Below are 22,184 nucleotides of genomic sequence, written 5' to 3' on the forward strand. Positions count from 1 at the left end.
AAAAATATGGCTAGGAGAACCGGAAAACCAAAAGCCAACTCTAGTTTCCCCTATCTTGGTTCTGACTGCCAGAGAGTAATTAAATGTCTGGGATGTGAGACAGGAAAGTATGAGCCCATACATGTGAGAGTCAGTTCCCCAATAATCACCAATACACAAGGCACTCAGTATAAGAAAAGTCGAGGTGACCCCCCAAACACTTAAGTTTAAGTTTCTCTATAGTCCCACTTCCAGAGGAGTAATGGGGCCTTGTACATTTTTTTTTAAAGACAAAAACCCTAACGTGTAGTCTCTGTCTCCTCCCTTCTTCTGGTGCCCCCTAGGATGGACAAAGAAATCAGGGATCCTAAACAGAACAAGGAGTCTCAAGGGAGCCTCTGGAACGTCTATCACTGGAGAAGCTCAAAGGCAGACTTGGTTAGAGTGACGGGTATGCCAGGGACAGCACATGGGGACTTAGTTTTGAAGCTGTGTTTTAAACTAGACTGCATGTTTATGGGGTGACTGAATATTGGTGGAGATTTCGGGGCAGGAGAGAGAGGGCAAGTCAAGACACCAAGCTTTCCCCAGATGAATTCTAATGATAGGGTCTACTTTCTTGCTATTAACTACAAACATTTCGGGGAAATGAGGCCAAAAGCACAACCTTTCACTCTGGGCAGGCAGGATGGCTTTCGTCCACGGCCCTGACTGGCTCTCGGGCTGCTCACCGGCGGAGAGTGGGTGGAGTTGCATGTCACTCTCATTGGCAAAAACTGCAGGAAGCCAGCTAAGCCAGAGTCACCCACTCTCAAGGGAGGGCAAACAAACCCATTAACACAGTCAGGAGTGAGTAGCCAGGGTGGATCTGAAGCCAGCTCTAGAAGGTGGGACCTGGAAATTAATTTAAGTTGCAGATCACGCTGGAGGTTGGCAATTCAGGTCAGAAACAGCCCTGTGACCTGGGCACCTGATGGCCTGGGCCTGCAATCTTGTCTTGGGCAATCTGCAACTCTCCCTCTGCTTAGAAGGTCTACCTCTGAAGTTGAGCCATGTTATCTGGAGCACATCACTGAGGGAGGTCTAAGCATTTCCATGAGAAAAATACAGGAGACTAGGAAGATGTAAGCTGCTCCTCTACAGGAAAATTAGGAATGGAGTTCTCTGAATGGTTCAAAATGATCTCTGGGGGTTGGATGTCTGGGGATCTTAAGTTAGTAATTGTCATACATGTTCTGCATGTCTGTGTATGAGTGTAGCTTCTCTGGCTTTTCTTCATTTTCTCTGTTAAGCATTTATTATCTTTGGAAATCAAAACAAGATTATTTTTTATTCCTTAGAATTACACAAGTATCCAAATCTTTTGAGATACATTAAAGAAGGTGCCCAAAGCATTTATTATTCTTGGTATTTGATTAAGAGATGTTCTTTTCGATAACTCAAACAAAAGCTGACAACATGTCTTTGTGCTTTATCTGCAAACCCACCAAATTAAATAGGGCACATGGAGCTAGAAGTTTGGACTGCAGGGGTCCTTTCCCAGCCCCCATGATCTATCCACACAGTTGTCCAAATTTGTACATTAGGAGAGTCCAATGTTATAAGCAAAACCACTTAGGAGCCTCTTATCACGCATGGACGGAAGAAGCCGTTTGGCCTCCAGTGCATCCTTACTTAATCGCATCTGGAAGCTCACGCTAAGCCTCCCTGCAGAATTCCATCTGTGCTTTCAACATCACCATGAAGATCTGTAGGAGCATTTCCATCCAAAACGACACCACTAGGAATTGTTTCAAAAAGCCTTGTCACATCCGTATCAATGCTTCCAACTCCACCCTCTAATGTGCTATGAAAAGATTATATAAACCAGAAAAAAAAATCCTTAACTCACGTCTTTGATGTAGTTCATCTCTTCTTTCAGCTGATTGGTGGTCCACCCATACACCACCATCTCCTTCTGCTGATTCTGATCTGATCTTCGCACCACACCATAGACAACACCCTGAGGGAGTTTCCTGGTGGGTTCTCCACTGCGCGGGTCATGATGCTAAAAGAGAGTAGGAAGAGAGACAGGGATAACGACTGACGTCTTCGGCCACGTGGAGACAGCTGTCGTATCGGGGCCACCGAATGTGGTTATGCAGGTGGTCCCCAGCACTGGGGTGCCTGGCAACGGGGAGAGCAGCCAGCAGAAATCCAGCCTGGTCTCACTCACCAAGTCACATCTGTCACGGGCTCAGCCTGCCTTTACCCTGGAGGAACAGCACCTTTCCCTAATTTCTACCAAAGCCCTGTCCCCTTACCTAGTGGTGCAGCTGCAGGGCCCCGTCTTTTCAGAGAAGGCGCCTTCTCACAGAGGTGCCAGTTGGACGTGCACCATCCCTGATAACAAAAGTGAGTGTCTGAACTCTCACATTCTTGGTAATGCTGTTTTTCTCTTTATACCGGCTCCTCTGAAATGACTTCATCCTTATCACTAACTATGTGGCCTGAAATGCATGAGTCTGATACATACAATGGAAGAATTCTGGCAGCCAAATTGTCCTCCAAGGTTAGGGCTGACCCTGGAGCCAGTTCTGAGGAAGGAGGTGGGGTCACCTGTTGTGACCATTCATGAAGTATTTCTGAAAAGCCAGGCAGAGGCAGCATGACTTCACTCCAAATAAATCTTCCACTCCTTAACTCCCTCTATTAAAACTCCAATTGGTGTTGAAATGCAAATACCTTTGGGAAGAGGGAACGTGTCCCAGTCCTAACACACCTTCACAGAACGAAGCCTCAAGAAACAGGAGGAAGGGAAGTTAAGATGTGTTCAGCACCTACTATAAGCTAGAAATGTTCCCTACATGTTTCGTCGTCACCACCATGCTGTGAGGCAGTGACAGTCCCCTGTACTTTATACCTGAGAAAACTGAGGTTCAGAGAGATTGAGTCTCTTGCTTATGGTCACACCTAGATTTAAGCCCAATTCTGTCTGACACTAAGGATATCTCCCCACACTGCCAGCTTTGTTAGATGCATAGGGATAGAGCAGGCCTTCACGACACAGAAGACAAGGGACGGGAGAAACTCCAGATGAGGAACTAGACTTTACAGACAAATCAGCCTACATCCAATCTTCCTTGGGCTGACCGAGCCTGGGACAGAAGGCTGAGTGCATTCCATGTCAGCAACTCTGCTCCTCTACTCACTTTTAAACCACCTTGGCATAAATTCTTTCTATGCACTTGCAAAGTATCGTTGACATAGGAGACTATAATTTGCATTTTAAAATCATTCATTTGTGGCAGAATAATAAGTACTCTGTGAGCCCATTCAGCCAAAGTTTGTAAAAGTAAAGCAAAGTTAATACAACAAATTTTCCATCGTAATGACCTCTAAGGAGGAGACAATGAGGAGGAGCAGGGATGCTGGAGACCAGATGACATTCGATTTTTTTCTTTATACCCTTATGTATTGTTTGTTTACAATGTGAGCTTTTTAAAGAAATAACAAAACAATGTTTTCCACTCTTCTGCACAAACTTGGAAAGAGAGCAAGTATGAGGGTGGGATGCTCTGCATTTTCTTCTGCAAAATGCTTCCACTCAAGTCCCTCATCCTTAGGTCCCACAGGCACTGAGGCAACCCTTGAAGTTGGGAGCTAAGTTTCGGTGAATGGGGGTTAATGGCTGTCAGTGGAGTGAGAAGCTGGAATTAGATATCCCTGATTACTACCCAGTTCATTAGGAAGAGGAAAAGCGCTAATGAAACTCCCCACATACCAGAAAACAAAGGCACACTCTTTCACGAACTCCACCCAGTTCCTGAAAAACAGGCTGATGCTGACCTAAGGCTTTGGGGAAATGCTTTTCTGCAAAGCAGAGGCTTTCACAGGTGGACTGGCTTACAGGAAAATGCTCAGGTGGCCGGATACAGAGGACTGTGCCTCCCCACGCATGCGGGAGGTGAGGACCACCACTGATGGAGGCCAACACAAACACGTCAAGGACAATGAGGTCTGCAGAACATCGCCCGAGAGGTCACAGATCTGAAAGCTACACACGTGGAAAGCTATCGAAGATCCATGAAGTAAAAAATAATAAATTTCATATTCCCATCTTTGGTTTAAAAAATGTGCGTCTGAGTATATGAAGCACCTAGAAAGATGGCCCCCAGCCCCCTGACGGTAGTTTCCTCAGTAAGACAGGATTGCACTTTTCCCTTCCTGCTCTCTTGCACTCTATTTTTGAACTCATTTGAAACAGGCATGATCTTTGGATCATTTCTATTTTAATTTTCAAAAAATTAGAACTAAAGAATGATTACCACATCGGGGTCTCAATGAAAGACCCACAGGGAAGGGACACAGGACTCTTGCTGGGCGCAGGGCCACCAGCAGAGGCCACTCCACGAGGAGAGGGTTCCTGACGCAGCGTGAGGCGCGGCTGGGCTGGGCTGGGCTGGGCAAGGGGAGGGATGTTTATGAAGAAGAGAAGGGGAAATACCTGTTGTCTAGCCACTGTATAACATTTTCTTTAATCCTCACGATAACCCTACTGTGTAAACATTACTCTTCCTTCCAAGGTGGGAGCATTCAAGTGCCTGTGTGTCTTTCCAAACCAAGGCTCGTTTCTGAACCACAAAGCCTTCAAGACGGCCAAGAGGAGAGGAGCTGGAGCCCACGTCCTCCTGTGGCCCTCAGACCTCAGGGTTCTGGAAGCATTCAGCCTGGGTCCGGGGCCATTGGGAAGAGGCAGCCCAGGATGGAAGGCTCTTGTCCAGCCTCCTGTGATCCATCTCCCCAGGGCCCCCACACCCTTCCAGCCTCACTGCCTCCTTGTTGTTCCTGTATCAGCCAACCTGCTTCTTGCCTCAGGCATTTACACAGGCTATTACCTCTGCCTGCAGAGCGCACTGCTGGGCTGAAATGTCCTTCCCTCAAGGTCACCTTCACTGACCCTTTGGACAGTCAGGTCTCCACAACACTCACCACAGACACGATGGAGTGACTGTTAGCATCGCTGTATATATAAAGCCTACTCCCTATTAACTGGAAGTTCTAAGAAGTCTGGGGCCTTCTTTGCCTTCTTTTCCACCATATTCCCCGGCATCCAATAGTGATTGGCACTTACTGAGTTTCTCTAACTATGTGCTGCCTGAATCAGGAGCTTAAGAAGTTGGAAGAGGTTCTAGGCAATTACCTGGAATATGGAAATACAGCCCAGCTGAAGAGTCCTTGCAGATGGAAGGACAGAGAAATGATATTTGCCCCAATCATAAAATCTATATCCATAAAAGTCACAAAGGAGTGGAGACTGCTATCATTTTAATAAAATGTCAGTATGTTTTTGGTCAAAAACTGGAGAAGCCAGAAAAAAATGAGAAGAGCTAACATGTTCAGTGATGTGTTTGTAGCTAAATTTTTCTCCTCTCATATCCTTTAAGATAATCTCCCCACAAGATAAATATTAAGTTTTAGGCATGATAATAGCATTGTGATTATATTACGAGATAAACGGTAACTTTTAGAGAAACATGCTTAAACTATTTATGACATCTGGGATAAAAGCTGGAGGAAGTGGATGGGGGTGTAGACAGGGCAGGACTGACCAGGGGTTGAGGGTTGTCGGCTGGGGGAAGGGTCCAGTATTCATTACATGATTCAGTCCCCTTTCGTTTATGTTTGAAAGTCTCCATAATTAAATTTTTTTAACTTCTTTGTAATGCTGCTTGGTATTAAAAATGTCAAATCTTAAAAAATGTATACTAGGCCTATTAAAAGCCTCCTGGGCAGGCCACAATATGCCTTGAAAACAAAAGCCTTAATAAATGCATGGAATGAAAAAGTTATTGTCAAAGAAGGGAAAAGTTAACCACCACCTCAAGCCAAATCCCTCTGAGCAATGCGGCAGAATTAACAACAGGCATCATCAGTAAACTATACAGAGAATGTCTCAATGAAACTGTTCCCTGGGATGTACGCATAGCTTAAAACTTATTTACAGGCTCATGCTACGGCCGTTTAACATGAAGATGTACTTGGCGGCAAGCGCCTTAGAAAAGAAACTCAGCCTAAACTCCTGCTGGAAGGGTTTTACTGACGTGTGAATCCAGCGACAGATGAACACAGGTTCCAAACCCTAAGTCAGAGTACAGGGTCTTATGAGGACGTAAGCTCTACAGAGGCTGTAGTCCCTGCTTTATTCCCGATACTCAGCATAAACAGATGCTCCATAAATACGTTTTGAAGGGAAGAAGAGAGAGGGACTGTTTGGAATTGTGTCTGTGCCAAAGTATTTGGAGTGTGTGGTCATCCCAGACACTGATCTGTGCAAAGGAAGAAAAGCCCATGGTCAAGATGGGTTCTCAGAGAATAAACAATACCAGAAACACAGTTGGACATACATCCAAACTGACGCTGGCAGACTGCCACAGCCAGCCCCGGACCCCAGAGGCCAGGACAGGCATCTGGTCACATGTCCGGCTGGCAACATGACTTAGGTGGACCCTGACATGTATTGAGTGACTTGAAAACTAGAAGCTAAGTTATTTCCAACCCTTTTGGTTTGGGACCTCTTCTTCCAGCCAGAGGGTGGCAGCTGACCAGGGACGCTGAGCGCTGGGCCTCTGATCCTACCCGCCTTGCAGGCAGAGGGGGTCCCTTTCAGGAATGCGCTCTGACCTGTCTGACCTGTGCGTCCGTCTTAGCAAATTACTGTTCCTGGTCATTACTCACGCTTAATGCTGTTCTACCGGACTGTGAGAAAAGTGGACACTGCAGCTGAGCCAGAGAGGCTCTTCCACAGCCCGGGAGAGAAATGGGGAGGGGACGGCAGCCCTGTCTGCTCAGAGGAATGGAGACCTTTGGCTCATTAAAATGTCTGTTACTTCTGACTATCTCACAGACCGAACAGAGACCACTTCCTAAATAATCCCATGCTTAGAAAAAGACTGATCACTCTGAATGCTTCAAGTTGAGAAGGGAAAGAAAAACCTCCAGCCTAGCAGAAACCTCAAAGAGAACGTGGTTCTAATGACAGTATCCGGACAGCAGGTAACTTCTTAAAGATATTACAGCCTCTAAGCAGGTAATAGCTACTCAGGCCTAAAAACCCCAGGGAAAAAGAGACCAGCTTGGGGCGGGTAATCAGGAACTTCTTTTCTGGAACCCAGCGGTATAGTGCACACGTTAGGTAAGTTCCTCCGACTGATGAAACAGACCTTCCCAATGGGAGAAAGCATGCAGGCGACGTCACCACGATGCCAGGGCTGGGGCACAGACCCGAATTAGAACTGCAGGTCCACAGCTACTCACTGTGTGGCCCTGGGCAAGGGCTTACTCCACGGTGCCTCAGGGTCCTGAACAGCAAAATGGGGATAACACCACCAATTTCAGTTATTTTAAGGAACACATCTAGCATGCTGCTGGGCATACCAGCAGATACTGCCTGAGTCTACTGTTAGTGGCGGTGTCTCCTCATTTCTGAGTATCTGATCTTCCACGAAATTCTCCATGTCTGTCTGGATGCTTCTGCTTGTCTCTCCACCTCTCTCCTCGTGGGGGTCTTTGCTGTTCCCATCACAGTCATCACACTTACTCTGACGGTGAAAGGCTCGCCCCTGAACTAGCCTTGCTGTGTCTTCATAAAGAGAGAATCAAAATCTCAGGAGGTTAGAAATTGGAAGCGTTGCACAGTCAGCGGCCTTGTGGACAGCCTCCCAGCCCCACCTCGGTGCCTGATGACAGGGTAGGGTGGGGTGGGGGTGAGGGACGCTGCTGGGTCAGCCAGCACAGCCCTGCCCTCCCTGCAAACCACAGCCGCTGCACTTTGTTCTATGGATGGCACTGTCCTACACAGCCGTTTGACTAGACTTCCACAGCTAAAGAAACTGAAAAAATGCCAGCTCCAGGCTGACACAGTTGCATCTGCTAGAAGAGGAAACTGAGGCCCCTAGAGATGACCTGACGGGCCCGACCACTACAGCGCTTGGTCAGGCAGCTGGGACTAGAACCCAGGCTTCTTCCGCCCTCCAGGGGCTGCTACTCCCGAGGTGACACACGGAGTCCCACGTGCCACAGCGGGCAGCCCCAGCCCCACCGGAACCCTGACAGCACACTCCGCACCTGGCAACAGCCTGTCATGTTGTATAAACAGTCATGCCAAGAACAAGAACTCACCCTCAGCAGGCTTGTTCATCCGGGGCTTTTAAGGGAAAGAGGGCTGTAAAACTGAATGGCCCTTTTAAACATTTTCCCAGGCTATCAAAGTTCCCAACTTTTCATATCTACACATATATCCACTCTCCTTCACTCAGTGCTCTCCAAGATCTAGAAACCACTTCTTTAAAACCACAAGTCACTTTTAAAGGACATCCATTGACAGTGAGACGTTAACAGCTATTTAAAACATTATCTACTTCAAGCTGTTATGTCAGTTTGGAAAAACTTCACCATTGCACAGACTCAATCAGCTCAGGTCATACTCTCTAAAATTCAGCTATGCAGTGAGACTCTGATTCAACATGATAAGGGTTTAATAGCTGGTGTTGGTTCTTATTTCTGTGTGTGCATAAGAATACGCTGCATATAGATTTGGATAGGAATACAGATACATACACTCACAAGGTTCTCTGAAAATAAGGGTTCAATTTCAAAACCATCTACTACCAATTTTAATTTTTACTGTTCAACAACTTAATAAACATTATATTGCACATTCATCAATTTCTCAACATGAAGTTTGTGTCCACAAATTAATCAGCATTTCCTCTCCCATAATGATTTTTAATATACAAACAGAAGTCCATAGAGCTAATTCATCTGAGTCATTAACACAACTTAAGATGATAATATTCCAAATAGGGGGAAGGTATAGCTCAGTGGTAGATTATGCTCAGCCTGCATGAGGTCCTGGGTTCAATCCCCAGTACCTCCATTAAAATAAATAAGTAAATAAATAAACCTAATTACCTATCCCAAAAAACAAACAACCTAAATAAATAAATAAAATTTTTTTTAAATTCCACAAAGAAACTTCTCATGGGTTGAATTATGTCCTGCAAATAGGTAACACATTGGAGTCCTAATCCCCAGTACCTCAGAATTTGGCCCTATTTAGAGACAGGGTTAAGTTCAGATGCAGTCACTAGAGTAAGCCCTAATCCCAGATGACTAGTGCCCTTATAAAAAGAGGAAAATCTGGCTCTGGAGACATGCACACACAGGGAGAGCACCACGTGAAGACCAGAGTGCAGCCGAGGACTGCCAAGGGCCGCCATCAGCTGAGCGAGGCAAAGGTTCTCGCCTGGAGCCCTCAGAGAGAACATGGGCCCGCTCATCCCCTGGTCTTGGGCTTGAAGCCTCCAAAACCATGAGACAACACATTTGTGTTGTTTAAACCACCCAGTTTGTGGCACTTTTTTTGTGGCAGCCACAGGAAACCAACACAAAACTGAATCATCATTATCAACAGTTCACTAAACACCTACTATGTGCAAGGCAGAGGGCTAGGCTCTGAGAGACGACATTGAAAGACTCCACATTCTCATGTGTGTGTGTATCTGTTCGTGCTGTGCACCAGCATTGCAGGAATATGTACGTATACACATGTGGAGTTCTTAGCAGCAGATGACGTGCCAAGGGAGAGAAAGAGGGCAGCCTGGATGTCCTGTGGCTCACAAGAGGGGACGCTCACCCCAGCACCGGCGGTCCAGGAAGGTCTTGGGGGGAAGCAGGCCTTTAGTAGGGCCTTGAAGGATGCGAAGACTTGGATCAACTGAGAGACGGCTGGGGAGAGACTCCGGGCACAGGCTAGAGCCCTAACAAGGGGTCTGAGGAGGAAGTAGATGCCATGGGGTCAAAGGATAATTAGTAAATCTGTCCGGTGAGAGCAGACCGACCCAAAAAAAAAAAAAAAAGAGATACTACTGAGTCGGTTTCAGACAGGCTGGGTCATCACCCAAGAGGAACGAACGAGTCGACAGGGTCTGAGTCCTGAAGCACAACCAGTGGTGCCACATGGAACCAGCTCAAACTACCGGTATTCTGGCATTTATTTTCTTACAACCAAAGACAGTTATTTTATTTAATAGGGAAGAAACCGCCTCATCATCTTCTACCCTTTGCTGTCATTTGCCATTGCATCTGAGAGAGGGCCAAGGCCCAGGGCTGAATTCCGCAGGGAGGTTGTCTGAGGAAGAAGGTTCTAGTAAAGGCAAATGATCTTAGAGTAGGTGGGGCTAGAGAAGGAGGACGGGGAGGGGGCGGAGGGCCTGTGCTGGAGAAGGGGGTGAGAGACTTGGGAAAAGGACAGGGAGTCTGCGCAAGCACCTGCCTCCCACCCTGCCCCCTCAAGCCCTCCTCCTGCTCTCCTTCACATGTCCCCGCCTCATTTCCAAGACGGCTCCATCAGGGTCCCCGGGAAGCACACAGCCCCAAGGTTAATACCCGTGAGGAACAAATACGGGAAGACACACTCTCACTGGTAATCAGGAAATGTAAGGTCCTTGTCCTGATAGGGTCAGAACATCTTCTAAATGAGGGCACCTATGTCCCACTCCAGCCTAGAACTTTCTGGTTCTATCTGTTCACATAAATGATCCACATTTCATACTTTTAGATACTAAAATAATACTGACACAGCCATAAAATATCTGTACTCTGTACATGAAAGTAACACCACGTGGAGAACACTGCACACTAGCACGGTCACAGCAGGACGGGGCTGGGGGGGGGGCACAGCTGACGTGTGGGGTGGGCAGCCTCCCCAGACAGGCCAAGCTGTACATGGAGGAGTCCCCCGAGGTCTGGTCTGTGCAGAGAGAGGAGGCAAGGCCGGGGTGTACTGAAAGAGGGCTGCTCAGAGAGGGACATCATGACATCAGAAAAGATGCAGCAGGCACAGCCCGGAGGGAGGAGGAGACGCAGGACAGGCAGTTTCTCCAGGAAGAAGCATGACGCCAGGAAGGCCCAGGGGACACAAGCAGGCCAGGCCACCAGCCAGGACATGGTGACGAAGTCACCCAGAACAGCCTCACAGTCACCACCAGGGCCTTCAGGTGCTGCCACCACCCAAGGACTTTGGCTCTGGGGAACAGCCAACCCCACCCTCCTCCTCTCTACCCCAGTTCTTCTGCAGTGAGTCATCCGACACGTCAGAGATGGACACTCAGACTGCACACCTGGTCCACCCAGTACAAGCGTCATGGCAGATAGCTTTCCCAGGCATCTCTGCCCTGCGCTCAGGTTCGCAGCAGGAGGGCGCCTGGGGTGCAGGGACGCTGGGAGGACTTTGGCCCCCACGAGCACCTGGGTTACATATGAGGGTTCAGGATGACATTTTGATCCAAAAAAACCAAAAAACAAAATTGGTCTAATTGGTTTTTAAACTTCAAAAAGCACTGCTCAACACCAGTAAGCAAATCGGTACACAGCACGGTTACCAACGTGCATGTGACACAGAACACGATGCCTCTTTCTTTGGGAATATCTGATTCTTCTTGAGCAGTGACATGCCCTCCGGTGCCTCACAGCAGTCACCGCCCCAGTGGCAGCACCCAGAAACCCCCCACGAACATCTCCCCAGGCGTGCAGCTCAGGCCCAACTCCAGCAGACCAAATTCCCCATTGCCCCTACCATGCATTCGGGAACAGCCACCAAGGAAGGCCCTTGTCCTGTCACTCACCCTAGCCGGGCCCCATCTCCAGCAAGGGCTCCTTCTGACTCCCCATGTGCTAAGCTGCCCACAGGCCCCTGGACTCAGCCCAGGCCCACTCCTCTGAAAGGGATGGAGAGGGAGGGGATTAGTGGGGGCAGAAGGGAATACCTCCCCTCCTCAGCAAAACAGTCATCAGAGGGGCCCAGCGGCCGAAGCCTGACCACTCCTGCTCTCTTTGTGGTTATGAGCTTTTACTCCCAAGCTTTTTCTCTGTAGAATATTTGAAGCTGAAAGAAGGAACTACATAACCAAAGTACCACTATCACAAAAATACCATCTATTCAACAATAATATATGGGTTCATACTCAAAATTGTACAATTATCCCAATATGCCTTTTACAAACTTTCTATGGATCCAGGAATTAATGAAGGTTGATTCATTATATTTGATATTTAATCTCGTTAGCCTCTTACCTTCAACAGAGTCTCCTTTTTTTTCTTTTTTAAATAACATTGAATCTATTAAGGGATTCTGGCTAATTGTTTTGGATTTTTCTGTTTCCTTATTACTAGATTCAAGTTAAACAAGTTTGGCATGAATATTACAGGTAAAACTGTTTACTTCTTACCTGCATCACATGAGAAGTCACATAGTACCAGGCAGCCCCACTACTGGTGATGGTGAACTGGATCACGCGGTTGGACTGCTGGCTGCCCTACTGTGGCACTGGACCCTGAGAGTCAGTAAGTGATTAATACTCTCAGACCCCGTGAACGTACTCCTCCGCAGTGATCTTTCACCAAGTAGTTTCTGCAACCACTGACGCACTGCCTTGGGGGTTATAAACCAGAGATTCTCTAAATTTACCAGCTGATGTAATATAAAGAAGAGCTCTCCCCTTGATAATCTCTCTTTCTCTGATTATTACTATCAACTCATGAGGTTTTTTTCAATTATTCAATGTGTTATTATTGTTATTAATTCTTTTGATGCTGAAACCATTCCATTTTTACTGGTGAGAGCCCTTTCAAACCAGCTTTTGGGTCCTTGGTTATAGCCCCATCCTCCGTGTTCCCGGAGCCCTTCTCACACTTCTGGATCCTAACACTGAGACTATGATTGTCATCTTTGTTTATTTATACATCTGTCTCACCTGAAACACTGTGAGTTCCTCTAACGCAAGGCCAAGGTCAGACGTATCTGCACGGCCCAGCACAGCAGCTGACACAAAGAGGCCCGCCGCTGGGCGCCCTCGCCACGACGGGCTGCTCCCTTCCAGGCAGCCTGGCCGCCCAAGAGCTGGGCCTCAGCGCCGGCAGCTGACAACGGGCCCTTGGACTCGACTGGACGGGGCTCTTCCAGGAGAAACACGCTCCCTGTCCCTGTCACAGCACCTGGACTAGGGCCAGCGCCCCGATCGCTTCTAGGCAACACAGCCAGTGTCCACCAAGAAGAGCAGATCAGAGGCCGGGCTTGTGGGGAGAGGTGGACGGGGCAAATCGAGAGGGCCTGCCACCTCACAGCTGCCGACACTCAGGCTCTGTGCCCGGCCTGGGCACAGGATGGACGGAGAGGGGGTGAAACACGAGGGCACAAAGAGGAGAACGGGCCAGGGCTTCGCCCTGCAGGGGCTTACTTGCTCTTTCCTTTCAGCCTTCTTTTCGCTGGGCTCCGACGCCGGACCCTCGGGAGGCACGGTCAGCCGCAGTCTGCAGACATTTGCCTATATGGGAGACGGGGGAGGCCGGTTAGGAAGCCGCATGTGGGGTGGAAGGAACCGGGGCACCCGGGGCTTCTCAGAGCCCCTTTCCCCTACTTGGCAGCGGGAGTGATGGTGCCAATCACACAGGGGACTCTGGGGCAAGGCCAGCCCTTGCCGGGCTCATCATATGCACTCGACACCCTCTGCTCAGGTTTTATGTTTTCCGTGTTTAGGAAACTACTAAAGACTTTCAGAGTTCAGACATTTTTTTTAAATGGCTCATGTTCTGTTACAGTACAGAATGGTCTTATTTCACAACCACAGGCCAAAATACAGCTGGAGGGATAGAGGCCAAATTACAGCCAGTGGCGATGGGGTGTGAGGGTGCTTTGTACTGGACTGTGTACTGGATTTTTCTATAATAGACAGGTACATGTTTAATCACAAAATTTTTTTAAGCCTCCATACCCGTGTTCACAGCAGCATTATTTATAATAGCCAAAAGGTGGAAACATCCCAAACGTCCATCAATAGATGAATGGATAAATAAAATGTGGTAAATACACAGAATAAAATGAGTACTATACAGCCTTACAAAGGAAGACAATTCTGACACATGCTACAACATGGATGAACCTTGAGGACATAAGGCTAAGTGAAATAAGGCGGTCCCAAAAAGACAAACACTGTACGCTTCCAATTATATGAGGTCTCTAGTGTAGGCAAATTCACAGACCAGACAGAATGGTGGTTGGTGGTTGCCAGGGGCTGAGGAGATGGGGGAAAGGTACAGTTTCAGTGTGAAAAGATGAAAACATTCTGGAGATGGATGGTAGTGACGGCTGTGTAACAATGACATTGGACTCAACGCCACATGATGTTTACTTCACCCTATTATAGCCGGGTCCTGATGTGACATTTCCCAGAGAAAAGTGATCCTGCCATTAAATTAAAACAAAAACAAAAACAAAAAACAGAGGGCCAAAGCAGCACTCAGAGCACCCAGCCCACAGCGACATGGGTTTGACTCATTAGAGTGTTGCTTGTCCCTGTTATGGGTTGAATTATGTCCCCCTAAAATTTATATGTTGAAGTCCTGACCCCTAGTACTGCAAAATGTAACTCTACTTGGAAACAGAGTCTTTACAGAGGTTACATAAGTTAAAATTAGGTTGTTATGGCGAGTCTTAATCCAAAGCGGCTGGTGTCCTTATAAAAATGGGGAATGTGGAGACAGACGTGCATACAGGCAGAACACCAGGTAAGCATGCAGAGGAGAGGGGCCTGAAACAGCTCCTTCCCTCACAGCCCTCAGAAGGAACCAACCCTGCTGACACCTTGATTTCGGACTTCCAGCCTCCAGAACCACGAGACAATACACTTCTGCTGTTTAAGTCACCCAGTTAGCGATACCTTTTTACAACAGTCCTAGCAAACTAAGACACCCCTCCACCTGGTTTGCAGGCTCATGGATCTGCACTGGTCCACAGGGCAGCCTCTGAGCAAAACTACCCTTCATCCCAGATGCCCAGGGTTGGATATGATTGTTAAAGATCTTAGAAGTCCAACCTGCCAGCTTACAAAGGCCCCCCTCACCCAACAAGGTACTGGCAGGTGGATACCCAGCCTGAGGGTAACATTTTCCACATACAAGTGAGAGCCCACTTGGGGCATGTTAGTGCTTCCACACACACCACTGCCTCCCTCTGAGGCACCCCATTTTGCTACCTGACACCTCTAACTTCCTGACAATGAACTTACAAGTTCTTCCTCAGAACACCTACCTGATGGACTAAGGGCGCTCTCAGGGGCTGCAGGAGAATTCCCTTTACTCTTGGTGGGCCTCCTGTCCCCTGAACCTCCTCCCTTCTGTACTAAACAACCTTAGTTCTTTCAGCCATGATTCGGTTTCAAGATCCTTCTCTCTCCTCGCTCTCCTCTGGGCAAGCTTCGACCCCAGTGACCCCAGGGTCAGATGTGGCCTGACCCCCAGGGATGTCACTCCCTTTTATGTAGACAACTTTGCACCAAACCTTCAAAGCTCATCACCAGTTATGCTGGCCAAAGAGAAACCAAACCATTCCAGCAGATAGCTCTCAGCTGACAAGCAACAACACTGATGGGAATCCAAGTGCCTGCAGAGAAAGGCAGCCCTCTGACTTCAGGCCACTTGGACTGGATGAAACCAGCTGGCATTTGCACAAACATCAAAGTGTAACTCACACCAGGCAGGCAATCCAAGTCTGTGATGCTCAATAATCTTCTCTGATAGGCTGGATCTGAGCCACAGCATAATTTTGCAGAGAAAAGGAAATGATTTTCTCCTGCACCACACTCCCCCCAACACACACACGTGTGCACACAGATGTGCACACCTGCACAGGTGCACAGACACACACATACACCGGTTCCAACACCTACTAGGCTGTGTTGACTATGGGCAAGCTATTTGATCTCTCTGAGTCTCAAGGGTAAAAAAGCAGGGCAAGGAAGATGTCTGGCACATAGTAAGCCTCTGTCAATGTTAGATATTTGTATTATTATCTAGATGTTATCATCATCCTACAAGCTCGAAAATGATACAGGCTTACTTGGCTTCCCGGCTCTGCTTTCCATGATAATAACAATTTGGTCAACGGGTCTAGTGGGAATTAGTACTGCAAGTGATACCTTTTTTAGGGTGACTGCCCTAGAGGGGTAATCCCTCATGGCAATAATTTTCAGAATAAACTAAAGCCTGAAGAAAAGACAAGGCTCAGAAGGGACTCCATGGGTCCAATCACCCCAAAATGAGAAGTCCCCTCCCGACTGAGACAATTCTCTATCTGTCCATGCAGAACTCTGATATTTTTCAACACATTTCCTGCAGCTCTCCCCGAGCTGTGTGGATTCCACGGTATACAAAACCTCAGGAAAAACAGAATGCATTTCCCTAAGCTCTCAGTTTTACCTGGTGACAGAAATGAATTAAAATAAAACGAACATGTAAAATAAACATCTGACAGCAAAGCTACATGCCAGGTGCAGCAGGTGCTTGAGGCTACACCCAGACCCCTGTGTGAATGTTTACACTCGTCATTACAAGTGCTTTTATGGAAACACTGAGGCACGGACTACACGTGGCACTTGCAGTCTGAGTTAGCAGTGCTGACCCACTGATGGACCGACTGCACAGACACAATTTAAACTCAGCCTGGAACAGGATCAGATGCTTCCTAATAAGATGGCCAAATGAACTGTCCTGCAGGGAAAAAAGTTTGCTTGAAAAAATGTTAGGAATAATCCCATTTTTGTTTTTTTAAACACACTCTGATAATTTGTGTACATTATGGAAAAAAATGTCTTTAAGGAAACACAACTAACTGCTGCTGCTGGTGGTGGTGGTGGTGATCTCAGGAAAGTGGGATTTCTGCACTATCTGCACCTGCTCCAAGTATGTGCACGTTTTTAAATTAAAAATCATAGTAGTGATAGCAATAATAAAAATTGAGAGAGGCTGTATCAGAAAGAGAAGAGAGCAATCCTTTCCAGACCCACAGGACAGCTTCAGGAAAGAAAACATCCCAAGGTCAAAAAGACACTGTGAATTTCCTAACAGAAGCACCAAGTAACCCCTGAACGAACCCACTAGGCTGACCCAGGAGAGTTTACCCCCCATTAGTCATTCACTTTCAGGAATCTCCCTTTGGGAAAATCTCCCACTGAGTACAATCAAGGCAGTGTTGCTTATCTCTCTGAGCATTTTATGATGCTGACCTTCATGGTTTCCTGACACACAAATACCCAGAGCAGCCCAGGCTGGACAGGACTGAGTGGCAGGTAAGATAGTTTGTTCCCAGGGGTTCCCATAGCAGCTGGCTCAGCCTTGTGTTCTGAACAGAGGAGAGCCGAACCTAACTTCCCCTGAACACTAGTGCTAGACCAGCTGTCCCTACAAGTGAGGGTCCTTCCCAGTGGATCAAAAGCAGGAAGATGGACTTAGTGCATTCCATCACTTAGTTACTGAGCACCCACAACTTGTGAAATAGTTTTAAAGGTTATGAGGGTACCAGCATGGAGAGAAACAACCAATATGAAAAGAGACAGCTGAACCCGCAGGAGCTCACAATTCAGATATATACCCACTCAGGGCAACAGAGAGCCCTTGGTGTAACATGGTGGAACTGTACTTTTTGGGTTCCAATTTTGTTTCTGACACCTACTAGCTATGAAACTTTTGGAAAGCTACTTGATCTCTATTGCTTCGGTCACCTTAGTGGTAAAGCAGAGCTGACAATACTACAGAACCACTCTCCTGGGATTGTGGCAAGGATTAAATACACTAATACATGGCAAGGGCTGAGAGGAGTTCCCGGCACATATTAAGTGCTCTGTAAGTGTTCTTTTTTTTACCATAGGAATATAGGAAGGAGAGCAATAACCTTAACTGGTGGTGGACGTACATGGGAAGGCTCCTAGAGATGACACTGGAGCTGGGTACAGAAGGATTTTCAGGGGCAATGAGTTGGGAGAATCCAACGTCAGAATAACAACAGACAATTCCCAGAAAAGGCACTCACTCCAGGCTGGCCAAAGGCACAGACACTGGCACGTTCTGAGAATGGTAAATGGGCCTGCAGCCTGAGCAACAATGGGAGAGGGAAAAGGGCAAACAGATAGGGGCCAAACTCTGACAACCTACGAATGCCTGATGGAGAAGTAAGGCCTCTAATGGAAGACAAGGGGGAGCCATTCAAATTTTTGGAGAAAGGGACTAACACTCAAATCTGAGTTCAGCGATGCAACAGCATCACTGAGTATCTCCTATTATGTTCCACACACTACAAACTGGACTGGAAGGGAAAAAACAGGGCTCCCAAGCGAGCCTTGAACCTTACTTGTTTCTGTAGCCCTTACAGCACTCAGCACAGTATCAACACACAACAGGCCCTTGCTCAGTAAATGTCAGTGTGAGTTTCTTTTTAGGTTGAACTAAAATACAGTATGAAGAATGTACCTGAAACTCCCCAAAGGGCCTTCCACTTTCTTTAAACCAACCCCCATGGGAGGAGTAGCAAGGGAGGGGCAGCAAGCATTCAAGCTTCCTCCACAGGAGGATAAACAGCCGAACCCTTGTCTGCAATGAGGGCACCTGGGAGCTAAGCTGGTCCTCTGGAGACTTGTTTCCGACCCCCTTTGTGGAGGCAGAGGGCTGGTCTCCATCTAGGGGAGATGCTGGGATCCATGTACCATCATGCTCTCAGCTTCCGGTACCTGGGCTCCCCTGAGGGAAAACTGTCCATCTCAAACAAAAAGGGGTGGAGGAGATGACCCAGGGAGGTGTCAGGTTGGCTCACCAGTCTATAAACATGCATTTCCCTAAGGAAATGAGCCAAGTGCATTTACATCTCCCTCAGGCCTGGTCCACTTTGTGAAGGTGGGTCCCTGCCCAGCTCCACCTAACAACAGAAGGTGTGGCCACTAGGGTTCCGGCTGGGAGGAGGGACACCACACTCTCTCTGCTCAGCACAGGCAGGGTATCTCTGGAACACACAGGCGCAACAGGGCCTGCCCTGTCTGGAGTAGGCCTCTTGGCTCTGCTGTGGCCCTGAATTTGCAGGACTGATTATCTATATCAGGGTGAGGCAAACTTTTTCTGTAAAGGGCCAGATAGTAAACACTGAGGTTTTGCAGGCCCTGTATAAACCATTCTTAGCTGAGAGTGTACAAAGCAGGCCGCGGGCCGGATCTGACCCCAGGACCGTGGCTTACTGACCCCTGATCTGCGTATGCGGACACTTCTTCCAGGCGGTATAAAGTGGCCTGGAACCCCCTTTCCCGCGTCAGGGCTGACTCCAGACAAAATTCATTAATAAGAGGATGGCGGCTTCTCCTTCTTGCTCTGCCAGGCTCACTGCCGTACCAGGCTCACAACATGCCCCTCAGGCCAAGACCCAGAGAGAAAACACAGGTAAATGCATGCACACAAAGACCTGAAGTGTTAGGACTCCCCACCCTGCCCCACCCCACCTTCCCACAAGGCCAAAGGGACCTTCCCAAACAAGGTCCCAGGACTATCTGCATTTCCAAGAAAGCCATCAGGGGACAGTATGGTTTGGAAGGAGTCCCCATCCTTGGCCGCACATGAGAATCACCTGGGGAGCTTCCTAAACAATCCCAATTTTTATCCTCTACTTGCTGAGGTTCTCACTTAGACAGCCTAGGGCGGGGCCCGGGTGCAGGTATTTTAAGCTTCTCAGTGTCCCATGTGCAACGAGAGTCGAGAATCAGTGACTGAACCAAAGGATGAAACTGACGGTACAACAGGATGAGGCAACTGGCATGTTTGGAGGCCTCCCCAGCGCTGACCAAGTCCTCACCTGGGCCCGCACTCCCAGCCCCTGGGCACCTGCTTCCTGCGCAGGTGGGCCAGAGGCCACGGGCTGGCTTCCTCCCAAGCCTCTCTTCCTGTTTTCCCGTTTGCCAAGCCAATGTTAAGTAAGCGTGGCTCCTTCAGGGCCCTGGTGATACTCCTCTTCTTGAGCACCTATTACACCAGGCCTGGGGAGGGGAGTCCCTAAACCTTGTCTCATGTAGTTAATCAGAGGTACAAGCAATGATGGGGTGCACTGGCCTCTAGGGGAACACAGAAGAGCTGACCCCTCCTCAGAGAAGCACGAGAAAAGGGAGAGGAGAGGAATAGCATCACAAGCTTGGGGAAGAGCAAGTAACTTGGAACATCTAGAGAGACTGTGTGTGAGGAGGGGGCAGGGCGGGCAGAGGCCGGATCAGGAGCGCCTGCTGCTAAACCTGGGGGTTTGTACTTGTTCTTGGCAGGATGAGGGGGCTCCTGAAGCAGAGGAGTTGGGTGACTGGAATTTGCATTTTAGAAAGATCACTCTGGCCTTAAATGACCAAGAAGAGTCAACAGTGTGACAGACATTTAGGAACCATCACTCATCTAGGGAGGGAAAGAGGCAGACACTTCTGTGTGACCCTCCCGAGTGCTGGGGAACACCGGAACACCTTTAGGCTGAGAGAGGTGGCAGCTGGAGGCTAGAAAGCCACAAATGCCTGGAATCGCTGAAAGAAACCTAGGTGAAAACACTTCAGCGCAGTCTCTGGTTAGTTGGCCCTGGATCCACAACTCCCTGCACTCACTTCTATAATTTTTGAGGCTGACTTGAAAGGCTTTCCTAAGTGCCCAGAAGCTCAGTGGTCACACCAGCCTCCAGGTCTCAGGTTTTCCTTAAGAGTCGCCAGAAATCAGGTCTCTTTATCCTACATCTGACACAGCAAGATGGGTGAATCAAGGCAGAGAGGTTGGGACATTTTTTTTCTGAGCCTACAACTCACTTTTTTAGTGGCAGAGGCTTTTTGGCTAAGTCCTGGGGATACCAGGGTTCCAAAACCCCTCAACTGGGCATGTCAGGGGCTGGCTCAGGAGGGCCCCTCTAAACAGGAGAGCAGCTAGCCTGTCTCCTGGGTACAGGGACCCCCCTGCCCACCCCCTCCCTGGAGGACACTGCAGCCAGCTTCTTTCCCCCAGATGCTGAGGTCCCATGACACCCCTTGTCCCTTCCTCAGCACCCCACAAGACAACACGGAAGTTTTGCACACAGGTGTTTCTGTGAACGGAAAAGGAAGTGAGGTAAACACCTGTCTGGCCCATTCACCAGCCAGCTAAGGAGAATTCTTTATTTTGAGCCAATCAGACAGAAATGGGCCCCAAGACTGTTGCATGAGTAAGGAAGTGATGACCGGCAGGCTCATTCCAGTTTTTAACAGAGGAAGCCCCTGCCAAATACAAAGAAATGTCGGCAAGGGCGGGCCAGGAGACAGTCTTATCCCTGTGGCCTTGCTGGGTTTTGTTTTGTTTTGTTTTTCATGTGCTACCGAGGGTCCACGTACCAGTAACACCAGCCAACAGTTTCCTATCATGGACAGAGCGTGGTGCTGGGGGAAACCCTGGACACATCTCTCCTCTCACACTGCCCTGGCTGAACAGCTTAACCAAAAATATTTGGCTGCACAAAGCAACACGTGCCTTCCCCTCAAAGCACACAACCTGGCCACACAAATGACCTATCATTTCAAAGTCCCATTCGCTGGGATTAACTGCATTTACAAAATTCCTTTCAGAATGATGAAGCACTGTCAATATTTTTTTTTTAATGTTTTCTCCAATTCTCCAAGGTCATCAATCTGTCTACGGTGTTTCTCCAGCCAATTTATCTTCCTGCAGTTAAAACTATTTTTAGTGTACAACTGGTTTGAAGGCAGGCTTTTTTTTTTTTTTAATTTTACAACCTGGGCTGTTTGGCATCCTTAAATGCCTCTCACAGGCTTGTTTATCAGCTGACAGAAATTACTCTCCCACCTTTTTTTTTTTTTCCCTCTTGAGAGATTTCAGATAAGAAGGAAATGCAAATTGTAGGTGGCAGCTATTGAACAAAGGGTAACTGGTGACAGTCTGGTCTGGCCACACCACCCTGGACGGCTGACGCAGAATGCCCTGCTCAGTGTCAGCTGTCACCACCACTTCTGGCTGGCTTGGATGTCTGGAATAACACATCCTGGTTCCCCTGCAGTCCCTAATTTGGTAAGCTCTTTGGATGAAACAGCTATGTTACTTTAATGGCTAGTGTGTTATTGTTCCAAGACCATCACTTGTCCAATATCAGAAAGGAAAGTCGGAATGATAGAGTTTATTGAAAAACTTTCAACCTCGGGAACACTTTTTCGCTTTTACTTGTTTGGTCTACAATTTTATTCTCAAGACATCTTGTTCTTGTTTTTCAAAAAAAAAAAGTGTTTTGCCCTAAAGCAGATCCAATATGCCACTGTTACACAATATACGCCAAGAGTTCCATTTAGATAAAT

At 47.9% G+C, this 22,184-nt stretch overlaps 1 protein-coding gene across 4 annotated transcripts in view; it reads right to left on the reverse strand.

Moving 5' to 3' along the window:
* MYZAP (myocardial zonula adherens protein) overlaps positions 1-22,184 on the reverse strand; it is a 90,296-nt gene that overhangs the window by 59,437 nt on the left and 8,675 nt on the right. For all 4 annotated transcript variants that reach the window (XR_010380841.1, XM_064485562.1, XM_010979566.3 and 1 more), the window contains exons 2-3: positions 13,257-13,343; positions 1,871-2,026 (exon numbers count right to left, since the gene is read on the reverse strand). Coding sequence is in view for 3 of the 4 variants with exons in the window: in XM_064485562.1 (XP_064341632.1) it covers positions 1,871-2,026; positions 13,257-13,343 (243 nt within the window). In the remaining variant the exon portion in view is untranslated. The remainder of the gene's footprint in view (positions 1-1,870; positions 2,027-13,256; positions 13,344-22,184) is intronic.

The sequence above is a fragment of the Camelus dromedarius genome, chromosome 5 (assembly GCF_036321535.1).
Source record: "Camelus dromedarius isolate mCamDro1 chromosome 5, mCamDro1.pat, whole genome shotgun sequence".
Lineage (NCBI taxonomy): Eukaryota > Metazoa > Chordata > Mammalia > Artiodactyla > Camelidae > Camelus > Camelus dromedarius.